This window comes from Geotrypetes seraphini, chromosome 5, assembly GCF_902459505.1.
Source record: "Geotrypetes seraphini chromosome 5, aGeoSer1.1, whole genome shotgun sequence".
NCBI classification, from domain to species: Eukaryota; Metazoa; Chordata; class Amphibia; order Gymnophiona; family Dermophiidae; genus Geotrypetes; species Geotrypetes seraphini.
Genome location: NC_047088.1, coordinates 139579004 through 139606428, shown reverse-complemented (window position 1 = coordinate 139606428; position 27425 = coordinate 139579004). Strand labels below are relative to the sequence as shown.

Sequence of the window (27425 nt, the reverse complement as noted above, 5' to 3'; positions counted from 1 at the left end):
GCCATTCCCGGAATGGCTGGCCTTAGGGCCTGATTGGCCCAGGCGTCTCAAACTCCACCCACAGGTGGGGCCTGAGGCGCCTGGGCCAACCGGAATCGGCCCAGTAGCCTTAGACCCCTCCTATGGGTGGGGTCTTAGGCACATGGGCCGGTTGAAATCCTGGAATGTAATTATGACCAGTAAAGAAACAGGAAAAATTCCTGGGAGCCCAGCCATAGCATAATATAACATAATATAAAACTCGCAAAACCGTTAAGTTGTATGCGGTTCACAAAAGATTAAGAATTTACAAGGTGAATACAGTAAGCAAGATTACCTAATTTCCATAAGATTTAATTAAAAAATATGTTTTTAAAGCATGCCGAAATTGTTGGTAAGTGTCAGAAGACATAATTAAATGAATCTAATCCTTATCCCTTAATGCCGCTTGAAAGGACAGAAGGCACTAATGAAATCTTTTAAATTTGCAACCCTTGGCAGATGGAAAAGTGAATAACGCATGAGATTTTCTGGAATGTTTTGAACTAGTAAATGTGAATGAATCCAAAAGATATTCCGGTATTAAGCCGACTGCCGCAAAGCAAATGCATCCGAATTTGAACTTAACTCAAGCTTCGACCGGTAGCCAATGCAATTATTGATAGAAAGATGTGACATGGTCATACTTCTTCAGATTATAAGTCAATTGAACAGCAGTGTTGATTTTCTGGAATGTTTTGAACTAGTAAATGTGAATGAATCCAAAAGATATTCCGGTATTAAGCTGACTGCCGTAAAGCAAATGCATCCAAATTTGAACTTAACCCAAGCCTTGACTGGTAGCCAATGCAATTGTCAATAGAAAGGTGTGACATGGTCATACTTCTTCAAAATATAAATCAATTGAACAGCAGCATTCTGTATAATGTACAATCTTTGAAGATTATTTTTGAGCTCTAGCAAGATGTACAATATTACAGTAATCAAGTTGGTTCAAAACCAGAGATTGCACAAGAAGTCTGAGAGAATTTACATCAAAATATGCTCTAATAGCTCTTAATTTCCACAACGTGTGGAAGCCCTTACGAACCATAGAGTCAACCTGGTTTTTCATGGTTAGATTACAGTCTACAATACTCCCAGTATCTTAATAGTATATTGAATAATACAGTGGTACCTCGGTTTACGAGTGCACCGGTTTGCGAGTGTTTTGCAAGATGAGCAAAACATTTGCAAAATCGGCACCTCGGAAACTGAGCACACTTCGATTTGCGAGCGCCCCCCCTTGCGAACCGGCACCCTCCCCCCCCCCCGTGATCCGGCACCCCCCCCACCCCCGCCGCCATCGGGCACCCCCCCTGCCGTGACCTGAGGTCCCCCCAACCCACCCGAACCCTCTTCTTACTTTTCTGTAGCTTCCGCAGCGGCACCAGCACCAGCATGTCCTGTGCGTGGTGCCGGTGCCTGAAGATCTGCTTCCTGTGCAAGGCCTGAGAGTTCACGTCGAACGTGAACTCTCAAGGCCCAGCACAGGAAGCAGATCTTCAGGCACCGGCACCACGCACAGGACATGCTGGTGCTGGTGCCGCTGCAGAGGCTACAGAAAAGTAAGAAGAGGGTTCGGGTGGGTTGGGAGGACCTCAGGTTGCGGCGGGGGGGGGTGCCCAATGGCGGCGGGGGGTTGCGGATCGCGGGGGGGAGGGTGCTGGTTCGCAGGGGGCCTTCAGGGGGAGCAATGCCGGTTCTCGTGGGGGGGGGGGGGGGAGCAGCGCTGCTGGCCTTGGGGGGGATGGGAACCTATCAAAGCGAGTTTCCATTATTTCCTATGAAACTCGCTTTGATAAACGAGCATTTTGGATTACGAGCATGCTCCTGGAACGGATTATGCTCGTAATCCAAGGTACCACTGCATAAGTTTTTGCATTTAAGACTGTAAACATCACATCAACCTTCTGGCTCATCCAGTACTATAGATGTCACATCATCCTTCTGGCCCACACCCGGGAAACAACTCAGTGGGAACTCTATAGTTAATGGCAAACAAAATGAGAAAATAAACCTGGTTAACAGGTCAATAGCACCCAGAACATTCCATGACTCTTTTGTAGATAAATTGAATACTCATAATCCCCTCCATTGCCTACAAAACTCCCCAAAAGAATAAAGTACCCTATTGAGTAGGGAGATGGGCAATCATGTATTGGATGCTACTGAGCCCTGGACTCTAATTTAATTAGAAAACACATTCAGAACATAACAGTCCATTGTGGGAAGACAATAGAAAGCGAATAGTATTTATTTAAAAATTTATATACTGCTTTAAGCCAAAGCACATACAACAAGATTTACAACTGTGTTAGGCTTGAAGGAACACACATAGTATGTACTCAGTGTAAACATGTAGTCCCAACTAGAGGAGATCATAAAGGATATAAATGACCAGTTCCACACGTAAAAACAGAGTCTTGCGATAAGACCATATGGCTCCCAAATAAAGTGGAAATTGAGTATGGTCAGTAGGTTGATCTATCTGAGTGTTGATGAAGGTCTCTGCCATAGAGGTGGTATCAAAGTATGCCAAACACCTTGGTGACTTAATTTAAGCACGGCAGGATAGACAAACATGAAGTGAATCTTCTTTTCTACAAGCTTGCTGCATAATGGGTAATCTCTCCTGCCGTGGTTCACGGCAGTTCGGGGGGGGGGGGGGGAGGATCGCAATCATGGCAGGAGAGATGCCCAATCTCTCCTGCTGCGATCGTGATCCAACACCCACCCCAAACCCCAACAATACCGGCAGGAGAGAGTCCAACTCCTCCTGCTGAGGCAATCCCCCACCCCCACTAAAATACAGGCAGGAGGGATCCCAGGCCCTCCTGCCCATGGCGCACCCACCTGTGACCCCCCACCCCTCAGACAATACCAGCAGGAGGGAGCCCAACCCCTCCTTCTGAGGCGACACCCACCCCCCTAAAATACAGGCAGGAGGGATCCAAGACCCTCCTGCCCATGGTGCACCCTCCTGTGACCCCCCACCCTCCAGACTATACCAGCAGGAGGGAGACCAATCCCTCCTGCTGAGGTGAGCCCCACCCTCCTAAAATATGGGCAGGAGGGATCCCAGGCCTTCCTGCCTACGGTGCACCCTCCCATGACCCCCCACCACCCTAGACAATACCAGCAGGAGGGAGCCCAATCCCTCCTGCTGAGGCGACCCCCCACCCCCCCCCATAAAATACAGGCAGGAGGGATCCCAGCCTTCCTGCCAATGATGCACCCCCTGTGACTGTCTCCTGAACTCCCGATCACCCCCTGAACTCCGTGACTCCCCTAACATCCTCTCCACTTCTGACACCCTCCTCTCTCCCGACACCAGCCCTGCACTTACATTAAGTTGGATGGATGGATTGGTCCCAAGCCCGTTTGCCAGGCAGGCCCGCCATCCTCCAAATGGAGGCCTAGGGCCTGATTGGGCCAGGCCCGTATTTTAGGGGTAGGGTGTCGCCTCGCCAGGAGGAGTTGGGCTCCCTCCTGCCGGTATTGTCTGGGGGGGTCACGGGAGAGTGCACCATGGGCAGGAGGGCCTGGGATCCCTCCTGCCCATATTTTAGGAGGGGTGGGGGGGTCGCCTGAGGAGGAGGGGTTGGGCTCCCTCCTACTGGTATTGTCTGGGGGAGTGAGGTGGTCGCCTTGTCAGGAGGGGTTGGGGTTCAGGGCTGGGGGGTGAATCGCGATCGCGGCAGGAGAGATTGGGCATCTCTCCTGCTGTGATCATGATCCCCCCTGAACCGCCGCGAACCAAGGCAGGAGAGATTGGTCTAAGTCAAAACGTCTAAGTTCCGACTAGGCAACCTGTTAAAATTTTTGGTTATACTTGCTGTACTACTAAGTCTAGGTCGGCTCACCTCCCGCCCTTTCCCCTCCTCTAAAAATGCCTCTTTTAATTCTAGGAATTTAGAGGCTGGGTAAAGGCCTAAGCTGGTTTTAGATACATCTAAAACCAGTTTTGATTATCAGTACTTAAACGATCTGGCATGTATTGTATAGCTTGTCAAGTACTGCATAACCAGAATTTGTATAACTAGACAGATCTAATAGCCTGTTAATCCCTGTACAGCCTATAACTAGACAGGTCTAATAGCCTGTTTAGCCTTGTATAGCCGGAAAAGCCTACCAGCCTATAACTAGATAGGTCCAACAACCTGACAAGCCTTATGTGTCTGTCAAACTTGGTATTACCAGACAAGTACTGTTTGCCCCCTCTCCCAATTTTCACCCACCTTCCTCCTATAACCCACCTCACCCCCTCTGACCTCTTCTTCCTAAACTAGATAATCCCCCCTCCCTCTGGAGCCCTGAGCCATGGCTCTGCCAATCTCCCATCAATGCACACTGTTGCTCCTACTCTATCTTGTCTGCACCAGAATCTGTACAGCCAACCCACTATACCCAGCTCCAATCCAAATTCTCTACACCTCACACCGCGCGGCCAAGACTAAATTCCCACCATTCTCACACTATAAACCATATGACTACACAGAGGTAGGTCCACTCCCAATCCCAACTCCACCGTCCCCCCACACTTCATCCAATCCCCGCACTATAAAACAACGATCACTAAAAAAACTAGCCTACTCTCATTACTTTCCAAACGAACTCACCACCCACCAGAACCTACGAGGTTTCTACCTAAACATAAGATCGATGAGAAACAAATCCATCCTGATCAAGGATTGGCTGAATGAAACAAACCCGGACTTTTTTCTACTCACAGAAACCTGGCTACTATCAGACAATGACATCATTATCAAAGACTGTCTTCCCCCAGGCTTCAAGATTCTAAAGCTAGCCAGAACCTGGGGAAGGGGAGGAGGATTAGCAATAATCTTCAGAGACCACCTAAATTGTGCTGTTCATAACTCCGAATCCTCGCCCAACTTAGAGATATTATCAATATCGCTCACTTAAAAATCCCTAACAGCCTCTCTAACAACTATTCTGTTTTATGTCCCACCACAAAAATGGAACCTAGCCAAGGAGGACTTTGCAGAATTTTTAATAACCAACTCATTAGCAAGCCCATACAACTTACTATGTGGAGATATCAACATTCACCTAGAGCAAACAGACCAACCAGAAATATCAGATTTCTGGTTACTTATCTCCCAATTAGGCTACTTCATACCACTCCCAACCAAAACCCATCAAAAAGGTCATCAGTTAGACCTGGTGATTTTCTCCTCCAAAGAACCAACCTACCCCAAATTCTACTGGAAAGAAGATAACTGGTCAGACTCCCTATGGTCTGACCATAGACTATGTAACTTCACTATTGACTGCCAGCAAAAAACTAACAAAAACAATAAAACAAGAAATAATAAAACTCACACTTCCAGAGGTAAGATCGACACGACAGAATTCTGGTCCCACTACGAGAATATCATAAAACAGAACGCAGAAACAGATCAATTCATGCCCTCCTGGACTAAAGACAGCACTAACATTCTAAACAAAATTGCCCCCTTAAAAATCTGCAGAATTAGAACCACAAATCTAGAGGGATTGGTTTGATTCTGAGCTACTACGGCTAAAGAAGGACCTAAGAAAGTCAGAAAGATTATGGACTAAATCTGGTACTCAGGAACACAGGGTTGTGTGGAGATCAAAAGTAAAAATCTACAAAAACCTCACCAAGGAAAAATGAAAAAATTTCTACGCCCAAAAAATAGGAAACGTTACAACTAACAGTAGAAACCTTTTCAATCTGGTCAATGAACTCTACAACCTCAAGACACTCACTAACACCCAGGAGGAACCCACCTTAACAGCCAGCACCTAGCAGACTTCTTTAATTTCAAGATACAAAAATTAAGATTGTCAATAACTGCCCCTGCCAATCCCCACGGGCACTTTCCAATCCTCCATGACACAAACATATCCAACTCTGACCTAGGGTTCAGAACTGACCTAAGTTGGAACCATTTCAAAACCATAGACTAGCAATCCTTTAACAAACACTACAGCAAATATAACAATTCCTACTGCAAACTGGACACCTGCCTCCCAAATGTCATGAAAACTGCCCCAATCCACTTCAGAGCCAACATGTTGACATGGGTCAACGCTTTAATATCCGCAGGAAATTTCCCAGCAGAGCAAGGCCACATCTTGATAACTCCAATTATAAAAAACTCAAAAGAACCTCCCAACATCCCGGCTAATTACAGACCTATCGCCAGCATCCCACTAGTCACCAAAATAACAGAAGGGGCGATAAATGCAGAACTCACCACGTATCTGGACAAATTCGACATCTTACACGGCAACCAATCGGGCTTTCGCTCTGGCCATAGCACCGAAACCATCATAGCCTCTCTACTCGACCACCTGCACTCACTCTTCAGCCAGGGTTCCAGCGCCCTGATCTTTCAACTTGACCTAAGCAGTGCTTTCGACCTAGTCGACCACACTATTCTCCTAGACTGCCTTGCACACATCGGTATCTCTGGCCTGGTTCTCAACTGGTTCCACGGTTTCCTTAGAAATAGATCTTACAGGGTGATCAAGAACGACTCTTTCTCCCACAGCTGAGCCAATTCCTGTGGGGTTCCCCAGGGCTCACCCCTATCCCCCACCCTGTTCAATGTCTATCTCGTCTCCCTGGGAAACCTCCTGCACAGCTTCAAGCTCAAATTCTTCATTTACGCAGATGACATCACTATAGTCATCCCGCTAACCAGTTTCACTCTAGAGCTGCTTAACTCGCTATCAAACTTACTTAGGCAGATAGAACTCTGGATGATATCCTATAGATTAAAACTAAACTCTGACAAAACCAAATTCTTCCTGACCACCCCCAACGACAAAATCAAAGATACCTCAATTCAAGTGAATGGATCGGACTTGCCCCCTAGAACAAACCCTAAAAATACTGGGAGTCACCTTAGACAAACACCTATCCCTTGAGAAACACACTGATCTTACCGTCAGGAAAAGCTTCTCAATGCTCTGTAAACTCTGCACCATAAAAAAATACTTCGATGACAACTCATTCCGCCTATTAGTACAATTCTCCATTCTCAGCATCCTGGATTATTGCAACATCATTTATCTAGGCTCCACGAAGAAAACTACCAGGAGACTAAAACTGATCCAGAACACCGCCGTCCGCCTTATATTTGGCTTAAACAAACGGGAACATATCACCCCTTTCTACCATAAACTGCACTGGCTGCCATTTGAATCCAGAGTCCTCTTCAAGTTCGCATGCCTCTGCTACAAAACTGTATTTGGTCTATCCCCAAGCTACCTCAACTCTCACTTCAAGCTAAATCACAACAATAAGAACTCTCGCAGAACCCATCTGTTTGCCTTCCCCACCCTAAAATTATGTCACCTCAAAAGGTTCCTCGACAAAACCTTCTCCTTCCAGGCACCAAACTAAACTCATGGCTTGCCCAAATTGTACTTGACGCCCTCTCCTACCTCGACTTCAGAAAAAAACTCAAAACTCATTTATTCCACGAACAGAGCCCCTAACACACCCCTCACCTCTTCAACTCTCCTCAATCCACGTGAGCCTTCACCTTCCCCTCTTATTGTACCCACCAAACCAATTAACTTCAATGACCGGATTTTTCCTGAAAATAAATTTTTACCTTCCTATTGTACACTCTTGTATACTCCTGTCAACTCCAAAGACCTGTACACTCCAAAAAATGTTAATTCCAATGATTTTCATTATCTGTAATCTTAATTAATTGCTGTGAACCGCCTAGAACTCTCTGGGTATGGCGGTATACAAAATAAAGTTATTATTATTATTTTGATCATCCAAGTACCAATTTAGGCCACTTTTTGAACGTTTTTAAAAAAAATTTTTTATTATGAACCCCTAAGTCTCTAATAAACATATTTTTCACATTTATATGCCTGACTTACTATCCTGGTTGAATAACCTCTGGATAGCAACCGTTGTTTTAGTGAGAGATTAGAGAAACTGGGCCTCTTCTCCTTTGAAAAGAGGAGACTGAGAGGGTATATGATCGAAACATTCAAGATAATGAAGGGAATAGACTTAGTAGATAAAGACAGGTTGTCCACCCTCTTCAAGGTAGAGAGAATGAGAGAGCTGGCTCCTCACCAGCACTATCTAAAATCCTATCTATGTGACATGGGAGGTCCGCCACCTTCGCACCAGGCAGGCAAGTGACCAGGTGATTCTCATGCCCACCAGCTACCCAGCTAACTACATGTATAATAATTGAATCACCAACCACAACTACTGTCCTTTCCCTCTTGAGCAGAAGCTCCTGGAGACACATCCTCTGTGCGAGAGGATATTGCATCCCCAGTTTGGGGAAAATTATCTTTAATGCAGATCCTCTACAATCTCCCTCTTAGAACCAGGTTTACTGAGGGTTAGGCACTAGGCCAGCATTCCTCCCCTCAAGAGTCACCTGTGGAATCTGATCTCTTAAGAAAGTCCTCAGAGTTGCTGCAGACACATCCGTCACCTCTGACTGCTCCTCCTTCGGTACTGGCCAAACCTGAGCATAGTTATTCCTGGCCTCATAGTGGCAAATCTCATTTCATAAAAAATCAAGATCTCTACATTCCTGACACCAAAGCTCTACTACATCTTTGATTGACCAGTACCATGAATATCCTAAAAGTTCTTCTCGATGCTCCAATAAGCACTATACTTGCCATTTTTCACGGCGCCACACTCCTCCATGCAAATCTCTGGCCATTTGGACTCACATCTGTCGATGTATACTGGGTCTGAACCAGAATTATCTGTTCCAGAGTCTTATGGGATTCCTTCAGACCCTTCTTCACCACCTTCCAGAAGAAGATATCCTCCAGAGAGTTTAACTTTTATGACAAATGAAGGTTGCTCCAAACACTATTCATCTTTAAAGTTCATCTGAGGTATTAGGTACCACACAATGTTACATTACATTACATTACAGATTTCTATTCCACCATTACCTTTCGGTTCAAAGCGGATTACAAAAAGAGTTATGGAAGAAGGGTTACAACGTTAGATCGGAGAAGGTTTCCAAGAGAGGGAAAAGTAGGTTCTGGGGTTAGGGAGGGGATGGTAAGAGGGGGGTTAAGCTTTATAATGGTATTAAGGGATTTATTAAGGGATTTCTTGAAGAGTATAGTTTTTATTTCCTTTCTGAACATCTTGTAGTCTGGAGTTGTTGTCAATAGGTTGGAGACTTGGTTGTCTATCTTCGCTGCCTGAGTGGCCAGTAGTCCGTTGTATAGTTTTTTCCATTTTACTTCTTTGATTGGGGGGTAAGTGAATGGGGGGGTGTGTTTTTCTATGCCTGGTAGAGGTGGCTTGGATGAGGCGGTTGTTTAGGTAGGTTGGGCTGTCTCCATTTATAGTTTTAAATAGTATACAGTAGAATTTAAATTGTATTCTTTCCTGGATTGGAAGCCAATGAGAATTGATGAATGCCTCAGTAATGTACTCATGTTTTTTCAATGAATAGATGAGTCTCAGAGCTGTATTCTGAATTGTCTGTAGTTGTTTAATCATTATTGCAGGGCAGGGGAGGTAGAGGATGTTGCAATAGTCTAGGATACTTAGGATTAGAGATTGTACTAGGAGCTGAAATTGTTTTTTCGAAGAATTTTCGGACTTGTGTAAGGTTTCTCATAACTGCGAAAGATTTCTGTATTGTTTTGTTTATTTGTGGTTGCATGGTGCAGCCTCTGTCATTAGTCATACCTAGAAGTTTTAGGGTGGTTTGCAAAGGGTAGTTGATAGAGTTCATTTCTAAGTTGGTTATGGTTGGGATTTTGTTATTTTCTAGGAGGATGAATTTAGTTTTGTCTTGGGTTGAGTTTCAATTTGTGGTCTTCCATCCAAGTCGTAACTGTAGCTAGAGTTCTGTGTAGTGTGTCTGACATTAAGAGCATTGGTTGGTCGAAAGGAATGAGGATGGTGATGTCATCAGCATAGTTATAAGAGGATAGGCCTTGTTTGTTCAGGTAAACGTCAAGAGAGGTCGTATATAGGTTGAAGAGAGTAGGGGACAGTGGGGACCCTTGTGGAACGCCGCAGGGGTTGGACCAAGGTTTGGATTTTTCTTTGTTTGATTTTACTTTGTATGTTCTGGATTTTAAGAAATCTTCAAACCATGAGTATACTTTATCTGAGATGCCTATTGAGTCCAAGATTTGCAGTAGGATGTTATGGTCTACCAGGTCAAATGCCGCCATCAGGTCCAACTGTATGAGCAGCATTTTTTTTCCAATGCTGAGGTGTTGTCTTGCTGTGTCGATAAGGGAGCCTAGTAGTGTCTCTGTGCTGAAGTTGTGTCATTCATTTTAGGACCCCTGAAAAAGGCTGAGTGTTCGCTGAAACACGGACCTTGTAGGCTCCAAGTCTCACTTTTGTGGAGCATGTATCATCACTGACACATTTTGAACCAATATAAATCCTGAGGTTGTTTTTATTTGGTTTTTAATCTTATAATCCGAATAAACAATATTTCCTGGACATCCAAAGACTTGGTGCCACTTTGTGCTTTCGTTCTTCTTTTCTGCTTCATTCCTCCATATATGCCTCCATTATTATCAAGGGGGATCTATAAACAAGGTATGTAGTACTCTGCAATTCCTCAGCCTCCGTACTTGAAAAATCCTGCAAAACTTTGCTCAACATATAAATATTAATGCCTCTTTAGCAGCACAACCTTCTGCAGTATTCTCCAGGTCTCCTAAGAGTCACAAGCAATACCTGTGACTTCTACTTATATCATCTCTCCTTCCATAAAAAAAGGAGAATTCCTTTTCATCTGTACTCAGCATACGGACCACTGCTGACAAGTACTCAGTTTTCACCCCTATGCTGCTCAACTCTGGCTGGGTTCCTCTATTCATAAATCTGCTTCCCACGACTGTTGTAATCAGTCATAAAATGGCCACTGAACTACCAATGTTTCTAGGTCCTAGTCATACTAGTGGACAAAAGTTTGGAGACTGAACTGCCAATGTTTCTATGTCTTCTCCTTGAGATTCTGAATGACAATAGTATTGGGACCTTCAGCAATCCATTTGCCACTGAACTACCAATGCTGTTGTGGCTTCCTTATCCAGAGTCTGGCCACTATTGCTCTACTTCATTCTACTTCTAATCCATTAGGGGTCTTCAAACTCATTACCATCATTGTTGAACCCTTCTAATGCTTCACATGGACACAGTTTCTCTGCTGTTATCATCTAAATGACAGGATTCCAAACCATTATCCTATCTGGTTCAATTTGAGAAAGTAATTGAAATGGACCCTCTAGCTCTTCCAATGAGGAAATACTGTTGAAATAGTATGGATGCCAGGAATTGATAAAGAACTCTCTCTGTAGACTGTTGAGGGGGAGTTCTGGTACATGTAGAACATATCCCTATTGCACCACAGTCAAACTGATCAGCGTTAGTGTTAGAGGATAAGTAAACCTTCATTGGGTGGAAAGAGATTGTATGACAATGAGTAGGTGTTCCAGATTCTGCCAAGTTGGAGCTTGAGACATAGTACTTATGCAGTACAATTTTCCATTGGTCTCTCTTCTGTACACTATTTTTGTTTTCAAGCATTTTCACACCCTATGAGGAATACCCCTCCATATTCTTCCTGTTCACTCTGTAGAAGCTATACACTTCTTCTTCAGGCCATCTCATCTTCCTAGGACTGGAATATTTTCTCATTGCATTTAAACCTGCCTTGGCTTGTGGCCTACATTTGAGCTATGCCTTGTCCAAACAGCATCTGGTTTACTACTGGTCTTCAACCCAACAGTCTGAGACCTTCAGTAGATCAACTGGATCTCCCTAAAGTGAATGCACTGCATATCCTACTGCCATGCTCAGGCTGGGCTGCCACCGAGCAAAGGTGTGTCACCTCATGACTAAGCAACGTTACCAACATTAGTAGTTACTCCATTTCACTATTACTGTGGCTACTTCTGAAGCAGACTCTTAATGTTCCTATATCATTTTTCCCATTCAATTTTTGTCTGGAGTCTTTTTCCAGACAGGATTGTTGGTTTGGCAACCATTTAACCCCCCCCCAAAAAAAAAAAAAAAAAAACACAACAAAACATAAAACACTATGACTTCTCTGTCTCATTGCCAACTCCCTCCATCCTATATATCATAGCTAGGGAATTCCATCTGTGAGAATCTGCTGCCCACTTGTCCTGGGGTAAAGCACAGTTACTTACCTGTAACAGGTGTTATCTAGAGACAGCAGGCAGATATTCTCACAACCCCTTACCTCCTCTTTTTGACTTCTCAGCTTTTTAGAACAGGCTTTAAACTAAGAAGAAGGGGAAAGCCGACAGTCGACCAAGTGTCGACGATTCGGGAAAAGGTATCCCGTGAAGATACTACAAGGGAAAAATTCTGGGAAGAAACAACGGGCAAAACCCAGGAGCGGATTGAGCCAGAGGAGGAGGATAAGAGGATTGTAGCACAGGAGAAGAAAATAAAGATCGAAGCACAGGTAAAGGAAACGAAGACAAAAAATTACCAGGACTTAAATTGCATATATACTAATGCAAGGAGCCTAAGGAACAAAATGGGGGAACTAGAAGTCATGGCCAAAACTGAGAATCTAGACATCATTGGGGTCTCCGAAACATGGTGGAATGAAGAAAACATGGAACATAGCACTGCCGGAGTGCAAACTCTATCGCGAGGACAGGTCAGGGCAGAAAGGAGGAGGAATAGCTGTATACATAAAAGAAAGCATACACTCGACCAGAGTGGATACAGCAGCGACGACCAACAAATTGGAAACGCTATGGGTTAAAGTACCAGGAAGGAAAGGGCCCTAGATAAAGATGGGCTTGTACTATCGTCCACCTGGGCAAAACGAAACTACCAATGAAGAAATGGAAGCCAAGATGAAACGGGAATGCAAAAACAGTAACACGATCATTATGGGAGACTTCAACTATCCCGGAATAGACTGGAGTCTTGGAAACTCAAAGAAATGGCAGACTGTAGAGCAAGCCTGGTCTTTATTCAAGGACATGGTAAGCGAGGCGCAAAATCAGTATATCCCCAGATTCAGAAAAAGGTGCAAAAAGAGCCGAACAAAATACCCGGTGTGGATAACTAAAGAAGTGAAGAAAGCGATAGGGGATAAGAAGAATTCAAGAAATGGAAAAAGGGCAAAACCGAGGAGAACTGGAATGAACACAGGAAGTATCAAAAAGAATGTCACCTCGTGGTTAGAAAAGCAAAAAGAGAATATGAAGAGAGGCTAGCCAGGGAAGCATGAAATTTCAAACCGTTCTTCAGATATGTTAAAGGGAAGCAGCCGGCTAGGGAGGAGGTGGGACCACTGGATGACGGAGATAGAAATGGAGTGGTGAAGGAGGAGAAAGAAGTGGCGGAAAGACTAAACATGTTCTTTTCGTCAGTATTTACAAAAGAAGACAAATCCAACATACTGGAACCTGAACAAATCTTCAAAGGAGACCAAGCAGAGAAATTAACATCCATGGAAGTAAGCCTTGAGGATATACACAGGCAAATAGAAAAATTAAAATCTGACAAATTGCCGGGCCCAGACGGAATCCACCCTAGAGTATTGAAATAACTAAAGGAGGAAATAGCGGAACTACTACAGCAGGTTTGTAATCTATCCCTGAAAACAGGCGTGATCCCAGAGGATTGGAAGATAGCCAATGTTACGCCCATCTTTAAAAAGGGATCGAGAGGTGACCCGGGGAATTACAGACCAGTAAGTCTGACCTCAGTTCCGGGGAAAATGGCGGAAGTGCTGATAAAAGATATCATCAAGGAGCATCTAGAGAGGCATAAACTTATGAAAACAAGCCAACATGGCTTCTGCAAGGGAAAATCGTGCCTGACGAACTTATTGTACTTCGAAGGAATTAACAAACGGATGGACAAAGGGAATCTCTTAGACATTGTATACTTAGACTTCCAAAAAGCCTTTGACAAGGTACCCCATGAACGCCTACTTTGGAAACTAAAGAACCATGGGGTGGAAGGAGACGTATACAGATGGATCAGGAATTGGTTGGCGGGCAGAAAGCAGAGGGTAGGAGTGAAGGGCTACTACTCGGACTGAAGGAAGGTCACGAGTGGTGTTCCGCAGGGGTCAGTGCTTGGACCACTGCTATTCAATGTATTTATAAATGATCTAGAAATGGAGACGAAGAGCAAAGTAATAAAATTTGCAGATGACACCAAGCTATTTAATGGGACTAGGACTAAAGAGAACTGCAAAGATATACAAAAGGACCTGAACAAACTAGGGGAGTGGGTGATGAGATCTCAGATGAAGTTCAATGTAGAGAAATGCAAAGTCTTACATGTAGGAAACAGAAACCCGAGGTACAGCTACACAATCGGAGGGCTGTTATTGAGTAAGAGTTCCCAAGAAAGGGACTTGGGGGTAATAGTGGACATGACAATGAAGCCATCGGCACAATGCGCAGCAGCTGCTAAGAAAGCAAATAGAATGCTAGGAACAATCAAGAAGGGTATTACAAGCAGAACGAAAGAAGTTATCATGCCGTTGTATCGGGCGATGGTGCGCCCGTATCTGGAGTACTGCGTCCAATATTAGTCGCCATACCTAAAGAAGGATATGGCGATACTCGAGAGGGTTCAGAAGAGAGCGACGCGTTTGATAAAAGGTATGGAAATCCTTTCATACGCTGAAAGATTAGAGAGACTGGGGCTTTTTTCGCTGGAGAAGCAGAGACTTAGAGGGGATATGATAGAGACATATAAGATCATGAAGGGCATAGAGAAAGTGGAGAGGGACAGATTCTTCAAACTTTTGACAACTACAAGAATGAGAGGCAGTCCGAAAAATTAAAAGGGGACAGATTCAGAACCAATGCTAGGAAGTTCTTCTTTACCCAAAGGGTGGTGGACACCTGGAACGTGCTTCCAGAGGGAGTGATAGGACAGGGTACGGTAATGGAGTTCAAGAAGGGATTGGATAATTTTCTGAAGGAAAAGGGGATAGAAGGGTATAGTATACAGGGCTAGTATATAGGTCCTGGACCTGATGGGTCGCCGCGTGTGCGGACTGCTGGGCATGATGGACCTCAGGTCTGACCCAGCAGAGGCACGGCTTATGTTCTTATCTTCTTATGATGGTTCTGTGAGCTGACATCGGGTGGGAAGGCACTCGTGCACGGTATGTGCCATCTCGAGACTTCTGAATAGTTAAAGTGATACTACACTTTTAGACCATTCATACCAGGCTCCGTGCATGACGTTGCCCATCTGTGAGAATATCTGCTTGCTGTCCCTGGATAACACCTGATACAAGTAAGTAACTGTGCTTTTTTGGCTTGTCACTGATTGTGATCCACTTGGTTTCGAGGATGGAGTTTGCGAGCTCTGATAGAAGTTTTAACCATGTGGAGAAGTGGAGATCTAAGCAGTTAAATGAAGGCATGAGAGACTGAATGATATTTATGATTTTAGAGTCTGATGTGTTCTCTTTGATTCTGCTGACCTTCATGGGAGTGAGCCAGATGTTGTCTTTCTTTTTCTTGGTTAGAACAGATTCGCAGTGGATAATGAAATGGTCTGATCAATTGACTGGGATGACTTCTGTGATCTTCCCCTTTCCCCCATCCGCAAATGACCTAGCTAAATTTTTCAACGAAAAGATTACTACCTTACGGAGTTCTTTCCCCCCAGCAGTCTCTTACAATTCTCTGCCTCCCAACGACTCCAACCCTATCCCTGCTGATAGATCCTGGACTGCCTTTGAACTCGTATCTGAATCCCAGATCTCTAAACTCTGTCTCAAACTGAAATCCTGCAATTGCATCTTGGATCCTTTTCCTTCCTATCTTTACGCAGGCCATCTCCTCCCTTACCAGGCTTATAAATTCTGCTTTACTATCGGGCCTGTTCTCCACAGAAATGGGATACATTGCCTTGTTCCCTCTTCTGAAAAAAGCCGATCTCGACCCTTCCTTACCATCTAACTACCGCCCCATAGCAAATATCCCTCTCCTAACTAAACTGCTAGAGTCCATAGTCACCACCCAGCTCTCTTCTTACCTAGAGAGATTCTCCATCCTCCATCCCTACCAATATAGCTTCAGACCCAACTTCAGCACTGAATCCTTCCCAGTTTCCTTAATTTCTAAGGTGCAACAACTACATTCTCGTAACAAATTCACTGTCCTATTACAATTCGATCTCTCTGCAGCTTTCGATGTTGTCCACCACGACATACTACTTTATCAACTTTCCGAGATAGGAATTGACTCCACCGTCTTAAAGTGGTTCTCAAACTTCCTATGCTCTCGCTCCTACACTGTCAACACAAATGGCACCATGTCCGTTCCTTGGACACTATCTTGCGGTGTCCCTCAGGGATCACCCCTATCCCCTATCCCTGAAACTCCTCCAATTATCCCCCCTTGAAACAATCTACACATAAGCTGATGGACATCCTTGTCCTCCTTGAGACAGACCAGAACCTCACCAACCTCCACGAGAACATTACAGCTTGCATAATGAGACTCCATTCCTGGTCCTTTTCGGTACAGATAAAATTGAATGAATCAAAAACAAAATTACTCTGGCTCGGCCCAAAATTAGAACACCTGCCCATCCTCTTCGCACTACCCTCAGGCGCTGCACTGCAGCTTGAGTTCTCAAGCAAGGTCCTTGGCATCATTATTGATTCTTCTCTCTCCTTCTTTAGGTATGGCGACCAATATTGGACGCAGTTCTCCAGATGCGGGCACACCATCGCCCGATACAACAGCAGGATAACTTCTTTCGTTCTGCTTGTAATACCCTTCTTGATTGTTCCTAGCATTCTATTTGCTTTCTTAGCAGCTGCTGCGCATTGCGCCGATGGCTTCATTGTCATGTCCTCTATTACCCCCAAGTCCCTCAACTCCTTGGCAGAATCAAGCTTTTTCAGCCCCCACATGCTGAGGAAAGTAAGATCCTATTTTCGCCAACAACATTTCGCTGTCCTTGTCCAATCCATCATCCTCTCCAAACTAGACTACTGCAATGCCATCTACTTAAGCCTATCAAAAAAGTTTTCAAAGACTCCAGCTAATCCAGAATACTGCAGCCAAGTTGATCTTTGCAAAACACAAGTCTGACCATGTCTCCCCACTCCTAGCCAAACTTCACTGGCTCCCAGTGATTTCCAGAATCCATTTCAAATGCTCCTGCCTGGCTTTTAAGATCATTCACGGCATCCTTCCTCCCTTAATCTCACTATCTTATAACTCCTCGAGTCCTGACTCTACCAGACCTGCCCAAAGGTATAAACTATCTTTCCCCTCTCTACACGGTATTCGCTATGCAGGCAAACTGGGAAAATCCCTTCTCTTCAGAATCACAGGTCTTTGGAACGACCTTACTACCCCGCTGCAGAACCTGGGCTCCCTCCAATTATTCCACAAGCAACTGAAAACCTGGCTTTTCACTAAAATGTAATTCTACCCCCCTTACTCTTCTCTTCTATATATAAGTTCATGTAAACCTTTTTTTCCCTTCTTTTCCTATATTTTAAGTTCTTGTAAACCGTGCCGAGCTCCCACATCTGTGGAGATGATGCGGTATATAAACTTAAGGTTTAGTTTAGTTTAGTTCCATTTTTGAGATAGGGTTTTGATACAAACACCATATCAAGGGTGTTTCCCAGAACATGCGTTGGGACTGAGACAAGCTGGCTAAAACCTAGATCTTGCATTGTTTCAAGAAACAGGGTTTGAAAATTGTTTTGACCTGCAATGCATGCGAGGTTGAAGTTGCCAAGAACTACTAGGTTTGAAAACTTTGTAGCAGTTGCAAAACAGTTTCCAGTAGGAGATTTAAGGATGAATGACTTGCACCTAATACCAAATGTTTGTCTACCATGTATAAACCCTGTTTGATCTATATGAACCAGATGGGATAATATTTGTTGAAGCCTAGTAGCTAATATTGTTGTAAAAAGTTTATAATTGGTACCCAGTAATGAGATAGGTCTATAGGAACCGCATTTAAGTGCATTCTTATCTGGTTTTAATAAAATCGTCACTGCTGCTAAGAGCCATGAATGTAGTAAAACAATGGTATCTATTGAGTTAACAGCTTACAAAGGCATTTATAGTATATTTTACCATTATAGCTCCAATCAAAGAGAAATACTATACACATGTATGAACAAAATAGTTTTAAGCTCTCTTTACTAGATCAAAACTTGGTAGAGTGTGGTATTCTCCCAAACTTTAAGGTGGCAACCTGTGGACTATCATTAAAATGTAAATATTCTAAAATATGCTTTTCAATTTGTTGTATATTGGCAGGATCATCAGACAAACTGTTATTAAATTGCCAATATCAATGACTGATTCTCCCCCCCCCCCCCATCTAGTTTAATGTGAGGTATAATATAAGTATGAATAAACCATGTCCTAGCGTGGTTATCTCGTTCTCCCAGATGTCTCTTTCTTCACAGATCCCAAAGGCCCCATTTCCAAAACAACTGTTTAATTTGATCTAATCAGAATTTGCATAATATATCTGCTTAGCCAAATTATCTAATGAGGAATCTATCAACAAATTGAAATCTCCACCAATTGATAATATTCCCTCTATGTGTTTAGTCAACAAGGTCTGACATTTGATCATAAAATGCCCCTGGTTCTGTTGGGTGAGTATAGTTTCAAAAAGTGAATAAAGATATGCCAATGCCCACTACTACCAGGGCATATCTCTCCTCTTTATCAAGCAGCATCTTTTTAAGTTGCAATCTGATTGGGATAGGCATTTTGTTACGCAGATAAACTAAACTAAACATTAAGGGGCTCATAATCAAAACAAAAAAAAAGTCTAAAAAGTGGCTTAAATGGGTACTTGGATGATCAAAAAGTCTGATCATCCAAATACCCATAACCAAAGCTGGTTTTAGATGTATCTAAAACCAGCTTAGGCCTTTCCCCTGCCTCTAAACACATAGAGCGAAAAGAGGCGTTTTTAGTGGAGGGGAAAAGGTGGGAGGTGGGCCGTCCTAGACATAGGCGTACAGCAGGTATAACCAAAACCTAAAACAGGCTGCCTAGTTGGCACTTATACATTTTGACTTAGACCAAGTCAAAACGCGATGAGCTCAACGGCCCTGGCAACCTGCCCACCTCCCACCCCAACCATCGCGGCAGGAGAGATGGCTCATCTCCCCTGCTGCGATAGCAATCGCCCCACCTCCCCGAACCACGTCACTTCAGGGGGTAACCAATTGCCATCATGGCAGGAGAGATGCCCAATCTCTTCTGCCACGATCCACACCCCCGATAAGATCGGGGCAGGAAGGAGCCCAATCCCTCTTGCCCCGCCGAAACCCCCACCTACATCCGTGACAAGATCAGAGCAGGAGGGATGAGAATACCACCTGCGTACCTGACTACTTCATCTTATCTCCCAGAGCCACATGATATAGTCTTCAGAAATCCCTCCATCTTATACTAACTGTGGTCCATCTCTGAGTCTTTAATGGGAACTTCAGCAGTGGTAGGGTTCCTGGGTATGTAGAACATAGCTACACCTCTTTCATGCATCTGTTGTCTTCTGTAACAGATTTGGTATTCTATGCCTGTGTAACTACTCCTGCCTCCTCAGATTCCCTGCAGCCTGAAAAGTGTAACAGAAGGATTCCAGCAGGGATGGGGTGCTACACTCTTTTTACTAGGATTATTGGCACTTGTGTTTGTCCCTTCTTGTGCCTCACATACCACAGGTTAAGAAACATTGGTGTACAGCATTATAGCCATTTTCTTTCTTCTGCTGTACTCCTCTCCTGGTTCTTTGAGTTATCTGATGGGATGATAAGGTTACCTAGCTAATTGTGGGTTTTACTAAACGATGCTAGAGGCTTTTAGTGCGGGCCGACGAGGTAAATCTCCGACGCTCTTAGGAGTGCTATAAGTGTTGGAACATTTAACTTGACGGCCCATGCTAAAAACCTCTAATGCCATTTAGTACAAGGAGCCCTAAGTTATGCATGCTTGGTACTTGGAATGATTAAAGAACAAAATTAGGGACACTTTTGAGTAAGAACAGACTAACATGAGCGAGGGTGGGAGTGGGCCCAGTCTCCAGACAATACAGAACCACCCAGAGGGTTCAGGGGAACAGAAAAAATGCTTTATTAAAAATGCCAGGTTTTCTGTTAGTATCATAAAATATATGACTAAGTCTTTAGCTGTCAAACTGGCAGTCAAAGAAGCCAAGCTCCGAGTAGAAGAAAACTTAGCGAAAAATATTAAAAAGGGGGACAAATCATTCTTCAGGTATATTAGTGATAGAAAAAGAAACACGGATGGAATAGTACGCCTCAGAAAACCTGACGGGAATTATGCAGAATCGAACACAGATAAAGCCGAACTACTAAATGAGTACTTCTGCTCAGTCTTCACCTGCGAGGCGCCAGTTACAGGAGAAGAATAACTCGGGAGACCCATTTCAGAACCATTTCAGAACCACGAGTTTACACCCAGTGACGTATACGGCGAACTATCGAAACTCAAGGTGAACAAAGCCATGGGACCGGACAATCTGCACCCGAGGATGCTCAGAGAGCTGTGTGACGTCTTAGCGGAACCGTTATCCGTACTCTTTAATCTCTCTCTAAGTACGGGAAAAGTCCCTTTGGACTGGAAAACAGCTAACGTTGTTCCTCTGCACAAAAAGGGTTGCAAGGCAGAAGCTGCAAATTACAGACCGATGAGTCTCACTTCGATTGTGAGTAAGCTCATGGAAACACTAATCAAATGCAAATTAGACACGATACTTGACGAGGAAAACCTACGCGACCCCCACCAACACGGTTTCACCAAGGGTAGGTCATGCCAATCCAATCTTATCAGCTTCTTTGACTGGGTAACTAGGAAGTTGGACCTGGGAGAGTCCCTAGACGTCGTGTACTTGGACTTCAGTAAAGCTTTTGACAGCGTCCCCCACCGTAGATTACTGAGCAAGGTGAAATCAATGGGATTAGGTGAAGCACTAACTGCATGGATTAGCGACTGGCTAAGTGGGAGACTTCAGAGAGTGTTGGTTAACGGTGCCCTCTCTAAAACGTCGAGGGTGACCAGTGGAGTGCCGCAGGGATCAGTCTTGGGTCCGATCCTTTTCAACATATTCATAGGAGACATGACTCAGGGGCTTCAAGGTAAAATAGCATTATTCGCCGACGATGTCAAATTATGTAACACTGTGAGTGACACTGCAAGTAAAAATGATTTGTCTGACAACATGAAGCAAGACCTGCTTTTACTGGAACACTGGTCCACGACCTGGCAGCTGGGCTTCAACGCGAAAAAATGCAAGGTCATATACCTTGATAACAATAATCCATGTAGGACATACTCACTGAATGGTGAAACCTTGACCAGGACTGCAGCAAAGCGGGATTTGGGGGTGATCATTAGTGGAAACATGAAATCAGCCAATCAAGTGGAGAAGGCTTCATCCAAGGCTAGACAAATGCTGGGTTGTGTCCGTAGAAGCTTTGTTAGCCGGAAGCCAGAGGCCATAATGCCATTGTACAGAAGCATGGTGAGACCTCATCTGGAGTACTGTGTGCAATTCTGGAGGCCACACTACCGTAAGGATGTGCTGAGAGTTGAGTCGGTTCAGCGAATGGTCACCAGGATGATCCTGGGGCTCAAGGATTTATCGTACGAAGACAGGCTGCACAAGTTGCGGCTATACTCTCTTGAAGAACTTAGGGAGAGGGGAGATATGATAGAGACATTTAAGTACATCACTGGTCGCATAGAGGTGGAAGACGTTTTCCTTCTAAAAGGACCCTCGTCCACAAGGGGACATCCGCTGAAAATCAGGGGGGGGGAAATTTCATGAGGATACCAGGAAGTACTTCTTCACTGAAAGAGTGGTGGACCATTAGAATGAGCTCCCGGAACAGGTGATCGTAGCCAGAAGCATACAAGATTTTAAGAATAAATGGGATGCCCATGTCGGATCCCTACGAGGGTAGCGTAGAGGAGGGCAGCTTGGAGAGGATTGATAGAGTGTAGCTTGGGGGAGGGTTGTTAGAGTGGGAAGACTTGATGGGCTATGGCCCTTTTTTTTCTGTTTCTATGTTTCTATCACACTCAAGGGGAAAAATAACATAAACTAGTCGAATGCATCAAACTCTTCCTGTGGTGCTGCCCCTGCAGGCCACGGCATGCACTACAGTCTTTTGTCAACAGTATTTACTGGTGCTTCTGGCTGGGACAAGATGATATTTCTTCACGGTCCCAGGTTAAACTTGGCTGTTGTTATTGCAGTTCAGACACGGTGGAGGAGGCATATGCAGGACCTCCTTTAACTTACTGTGCACTGAGCTTTTATAGTAACACTAGCTGATGCCCCGGCGTTGCACGGGTATTTAATTATAGCAATAACACTGTAAATGGATTCAAATAAAGATACTTTATAGTGGTGAATGAAATTATTTTTTTACAGCTTAATAAAAAGTACAATATTCAAATTATAATGTGAAATATTTGACAAAATGAATACAATACAACTAACGCAAAACGTGATTATAAACAACATATTTAGTTTCACCTCCAGGAGCAAGAATATATAAATTGTTGGGTGAACCCACCCTTGAGCAAGCAACATAGAGTTGTGGGCCGAGAGACCCCCAGAACATATCACCCAGGTAGTGAGGGATCTGCATACCAAGTTTCGTTCAAATCGGTCAAGCCGTTTTTGAATTACTGTGAGAATGGCAGCTTTTTACATTTTTTCCATTGACATGAATGGGTGATATCTGATTTTCTGTTTGTAGCTCCGCCCACATATGCAGGTGGGCTGCGAGACCCCCAGAACATATCAGCCCAGGTAGTGAGGGTTCTGCATACAAAGTTTCGTTCAAATCGGTCAAGCCGGTTTTGAATTACTGTGAGAATGGCAGCTTTTTACATTTTTTCCATTGACATGAATGGGTGAAATCTGATATTATGTTTGTAGCTCCGCCCACGTGTGCAAGTGGGCCGCGAGATCCCCAGAACATATCATCCCAGGTAGTGAGGGATCTGCATACCAAGTTTCGTTCAAATCGGTCAAGCCGTTTTTGCGTGATCGCGGCACATACACACACACACATACATACATACATACACACATACATACTTCCGATTTTATATATATATAGATAGTAAATGATAGCAGATACAGACCTGAATGGTCCATGCAGTCTGCCCAGTCACACTCATTATACATTCATGTTTAAATTGTCTTTTCTTTAATATTTCTGGGCAACAGATCATAGAAGTCTGCCTAATACTGTCTAGGTTCCCACTTCCGGAGTTGCCATCAAAGCTCAATTCAGCCTATCCTAGCCATCCTGTCACCAGAACTTCTATCAAAGCCCTCCTCGGTTCATCCTAAACCAAATCACCATATATGGGACATCCAGTTCCAGCCCTAAGTTTGTTTTATACCATTTGTTTTCTAATTAGAGATCCTCTGTGTTCATCCTACACTTTTTTTTTTTTTTTTTAATATTTCCTGGACAAGGCCTGCCTGGCTCCACCCTTCCAATGTCCCTTTTTCCTTGGGACTATTAATTTTATGGTGGTTCTGATTTGTGGAGGGCGGGTATCCTTAAGCAGATGTAGCCATGTCCTTTAGACTCCCTCCTAGAAATCCTACAGACAAATAGTATGCTGAATCCAACAATTATGCCTTTTGATACTTTCATTTTTTTGTTTTACAAAATACTCAACTATTAAATTTCTCTCTCTTCCTTGCAGTGACCTGCTATCATCAGACTATGTGGAGATTCATTACAAAAAAGGAAAACCACACTTAAATAAGGTAAGAGATTTATAGAACAAGATGGGGTTTTTCTGCTTGCCAGAATAAAGATTAAAGTAAGGACACAGAAACATGATAATATTTTCCAATTTAACTTTCTACAGTTATCAGAAAGGATGTCTTTTCTTTTGTGAGAACTACTCAGAACTGGAGAAGGAACTGGGTTACCTCTAAAATATCTCAAAAATCCATAATAGCTCATAAAACTTCATCTTACCTCAAGTCCCAAACCATTTATAAAATCCACATGATAAAACCTGAGCAAGACAAAGATACCACTAAACACATTAAAACTTAATAACAGGTCATAAGAACACATTCCACCTCAAATCAAAGGCATAAAATGCAAAAAGTATTTCATCAAGGAAGAAAGGGATCATTGTAAGATACTGCCATTTTGGCAGGTGACTTGGACTGAATTTTTCTTTTGGGTTATGTTGTCTCTTGTGGTAGCCCACAGGTGTTTGTAGTTCAGTCATGGGGCAGCACAACCCAGCCTCCAGGTCTGCCTGATCAAGCTTCCCCTTAAGGGCAGCTTATTTTTATTTTTCCAGAAAAAGGGAAAATTTCCTGAAAACCTGCCCTTGAGTATCTGGATGCTGTAAGGGAATAGAGGGTGCCCTAGGACAAAGAAGTAGCAAGCTCCCTAAACTATTCTTCTCCTTGAAGCCACAGAGCAATGGATCCTTTGTGAAACAAGGATGGCTAGACATTTGGAAAGAGATCAGAGACAAACATCTGACTGCTGAGAATATATCCTTGAAGCTTTAGAAGAGTGCTTATTAATCTTTTTGTGACCAAATCTGCAAGATAATAGCCAAATAAAATTGTGTTGATCCTCAGATATGTATGATGTACCTAGGAAGAGTCACCCAGTCCCCAAATAATTTATTTTGATAGGTCCTAATGCACAGTCAGCCTAAGTCTATCCCTATGTAAGACATTTCTACAGTAAAACAGCAGGTTGATAAGTCCCTAGAGAAAACTTCACTCTGAAACACTCTCCTTGATTCTCTCTAGCACTTTGGAACCTTAAGTGCTAAAGATAGAAGCTGGAAAGGAGATGGTGTAAATCTCACCTGGATGAGGACTGACTAAGCTTTAAGACATAGAAATATAATGGCAGATTAAGACCAAATGGCCCATCTAGTCTGCCCATCCGCAGTAACCATGATCTCTTTCTCTCTCTGAGAGATCCAATGTGCCTATCCCAGACCCTTTTGAATTCAGACACAGTATCTGTCTCTACCACCTCTTCTGGGAGACTGTTCCATGCATCTACCACCCTTTCTGTAAAAAAGTATTTCCTTAGATTACTGCGGAGCCTATCACTTCTTAACTTCATAAAGAGACTTGACTCATGCGCATTTACATCACGTATGTATTTAAACATCTCTATCATATCTCCCCTCTCCCTCCTTTCTTTCAAAGTATACCGATTGAGATCTTTAAGTCTGTCCCAATATGCCTTATGATGAAGACCACGCACCATTTTAGTAGCCTTCCTCTGGACCGATTCCATCCTTTTTATATCTTTTTGAAGGTGCGGTCTCCAGAATTATACTCAGGATTCTAAATGAGGTCTCACCAGAATCTTATACAGAGGCATCAATACCTCCTTTTTCCCTATGCACCCTAGCATCCTTCTAGCTTTTGCCGTCACCTTTTCACCCTTTTTTTGCCACCTTAAGATCAAGATATACAATCAAACCTAAGTCCCCAATTTCAGACCATTCTTCAAGCTTCGCTAGGTCTTTCTTCATGTTATTCACACCATCCTGGTTGTCTACTCTATTGCATATTTTGGTATCATCCGCAAATCTTAATTGACATCCCTACAGCAATATCGTTTATAAAAATGTTTAAAAAAACAGGCCCAAGAACAGAACCTTAGTAACATCCTTTCCTCAGAGTGATCTCCATTGATCACTACCCTCTATAGCCTTCCACTCAACCAGTTCTTGACCCCCATTTATATCCGCTCAGTCTTAGGTATCGATGTGGCACATAGATTCCAGTGTTGATGACTTTATGCACTGGACAGAGCATTCATCGGAAGGACATTGTTCTGTATCCAGAGGATATTGTTCCTGATCTAAATATCTGCGATCATCTTCATCGGATCATCGAGCATCATTGGAGTCTCATCGTCTGTCTGGATGTCAGAAATGTTCAGGTTCACAATAAATATCTGACTGCTCATCCTCATGTTTCCCTGTTTAAGAAAGGACTTTTCAATATCAATAGCTGCCTCCAGTGGTTTGGGATATTAATGTTCTCATCTGTCTGATGAAACCTCCATTTGAGCCAATATATTTTACTCATCTTAACTATCTTACTTGGAAAGTGGTATTTTTTATCTCCATCACTTCTGCATCTCTTGTGAGTGATCTCAAGTTTCTTAATTTCCAGCTGTTTGGTACTTATCTTCCCATGGACTCCACTGCATAAACTCGCATGAGAATGGAAATGCATGTTAATCACATTTGGCATTGCTGTTATCTTGGAGTGTCAGTATAGGTTCAAAAGAGGACTTGATCATGCAAAGACTAGTGGGGGAATCTAACATGGCTGTAGAGCCTGTTCAAATAGATTCCTTACCATGGTTTTAAACAAACAATATAATGGCGGTGAAACTATCTTTCCATACTACTTCAGGAATTCACCATGGGGGTAGAGCCTTTGTAAGGTTGTCTGGATACAAACATGCAAAGACAAATGGTGGCATCTAACATGGGTTTGGAGTCTATAAATTAGATTCCTTACCATGTAAAACACCAATCCCCCTCCCTTTCCCCCCCCCCAAACAAACAGTAAGCAGACAAGCAATGTTTGCTTTTGTACTCCTGCGTTATCAATAGACATTCTCTATATTAACTATTGAAGCGGCATGGTTCTCTGCTTTATCTTCTAAACAGAATCAATCAGGTTTCTTTCTACTGAAACATACCTTCCGCTATACCATCAATGTTCATACAATACTTTTCAGGAGGCTCATAAATTTGCTCTGAAATATTTTTCCCTACATGTGTGTCTCCTATTGTTTAATGCAGTGGTTCCCTACCCTGTCCTTGGGGACCACCAGCCAGTTGGGTTTTCAGAATATCCCTAATAAATATGCATGAGAGAGATTTGCATACCTGTCACTTCCAATATATGCAAATCTCTCTCATGCATATTCATTAGGGATATCTTGAAAACCCAACTGGCTGGTGGTCCCCCAGGATAGGGTTGGGAACCATTGGTTTAATGGACATTATCCACAGCACCCTTTATTCCATCTTCTTTTTTATTCTAAAGGAACCCAGAGGTTTGGGAATGGATGTCGGAGAGGAGGTGGCCAGTACATCCTTTTTGGATGTTTTTCCTTTTATCCCAGCATCTTTTAGTACCATTGGGTATGGTTCCAATACTGAAATCAAGCAGTACCTTTGTCACAGATCTTTGGTTTTTGTATTGATCTTCATTCAGTGTGTTACTGTTTCTACCTGTTACACTTCTCTGTTGTGACCTCTAGACTACTCCTAGGTCACCTCCTTTTTACCTCTCTTACCAATGGTATATTCGTTTCTGC

The 27425-nt window shown here is 43.4% G+C and overlaps 1 protein-coding gene across 1 annotated transcript in view; it reads left to right on the top strand.

Moving 5' to 3' along the window:
* Positions 1-27425, top strand: part of ADAM23 (ADAM metallopeptidase domain 23) — a 727231-nt gene that overhangs the window by 127554 nt on the left and 572252 nt on the right. The window contains 1 exon segment of the mRNA XM_033945744.1: positions 23788-23851. Within this exon segment, the coding sequence (XP_033801635.1) occupies positions 23788-23851 (64 nt within the window).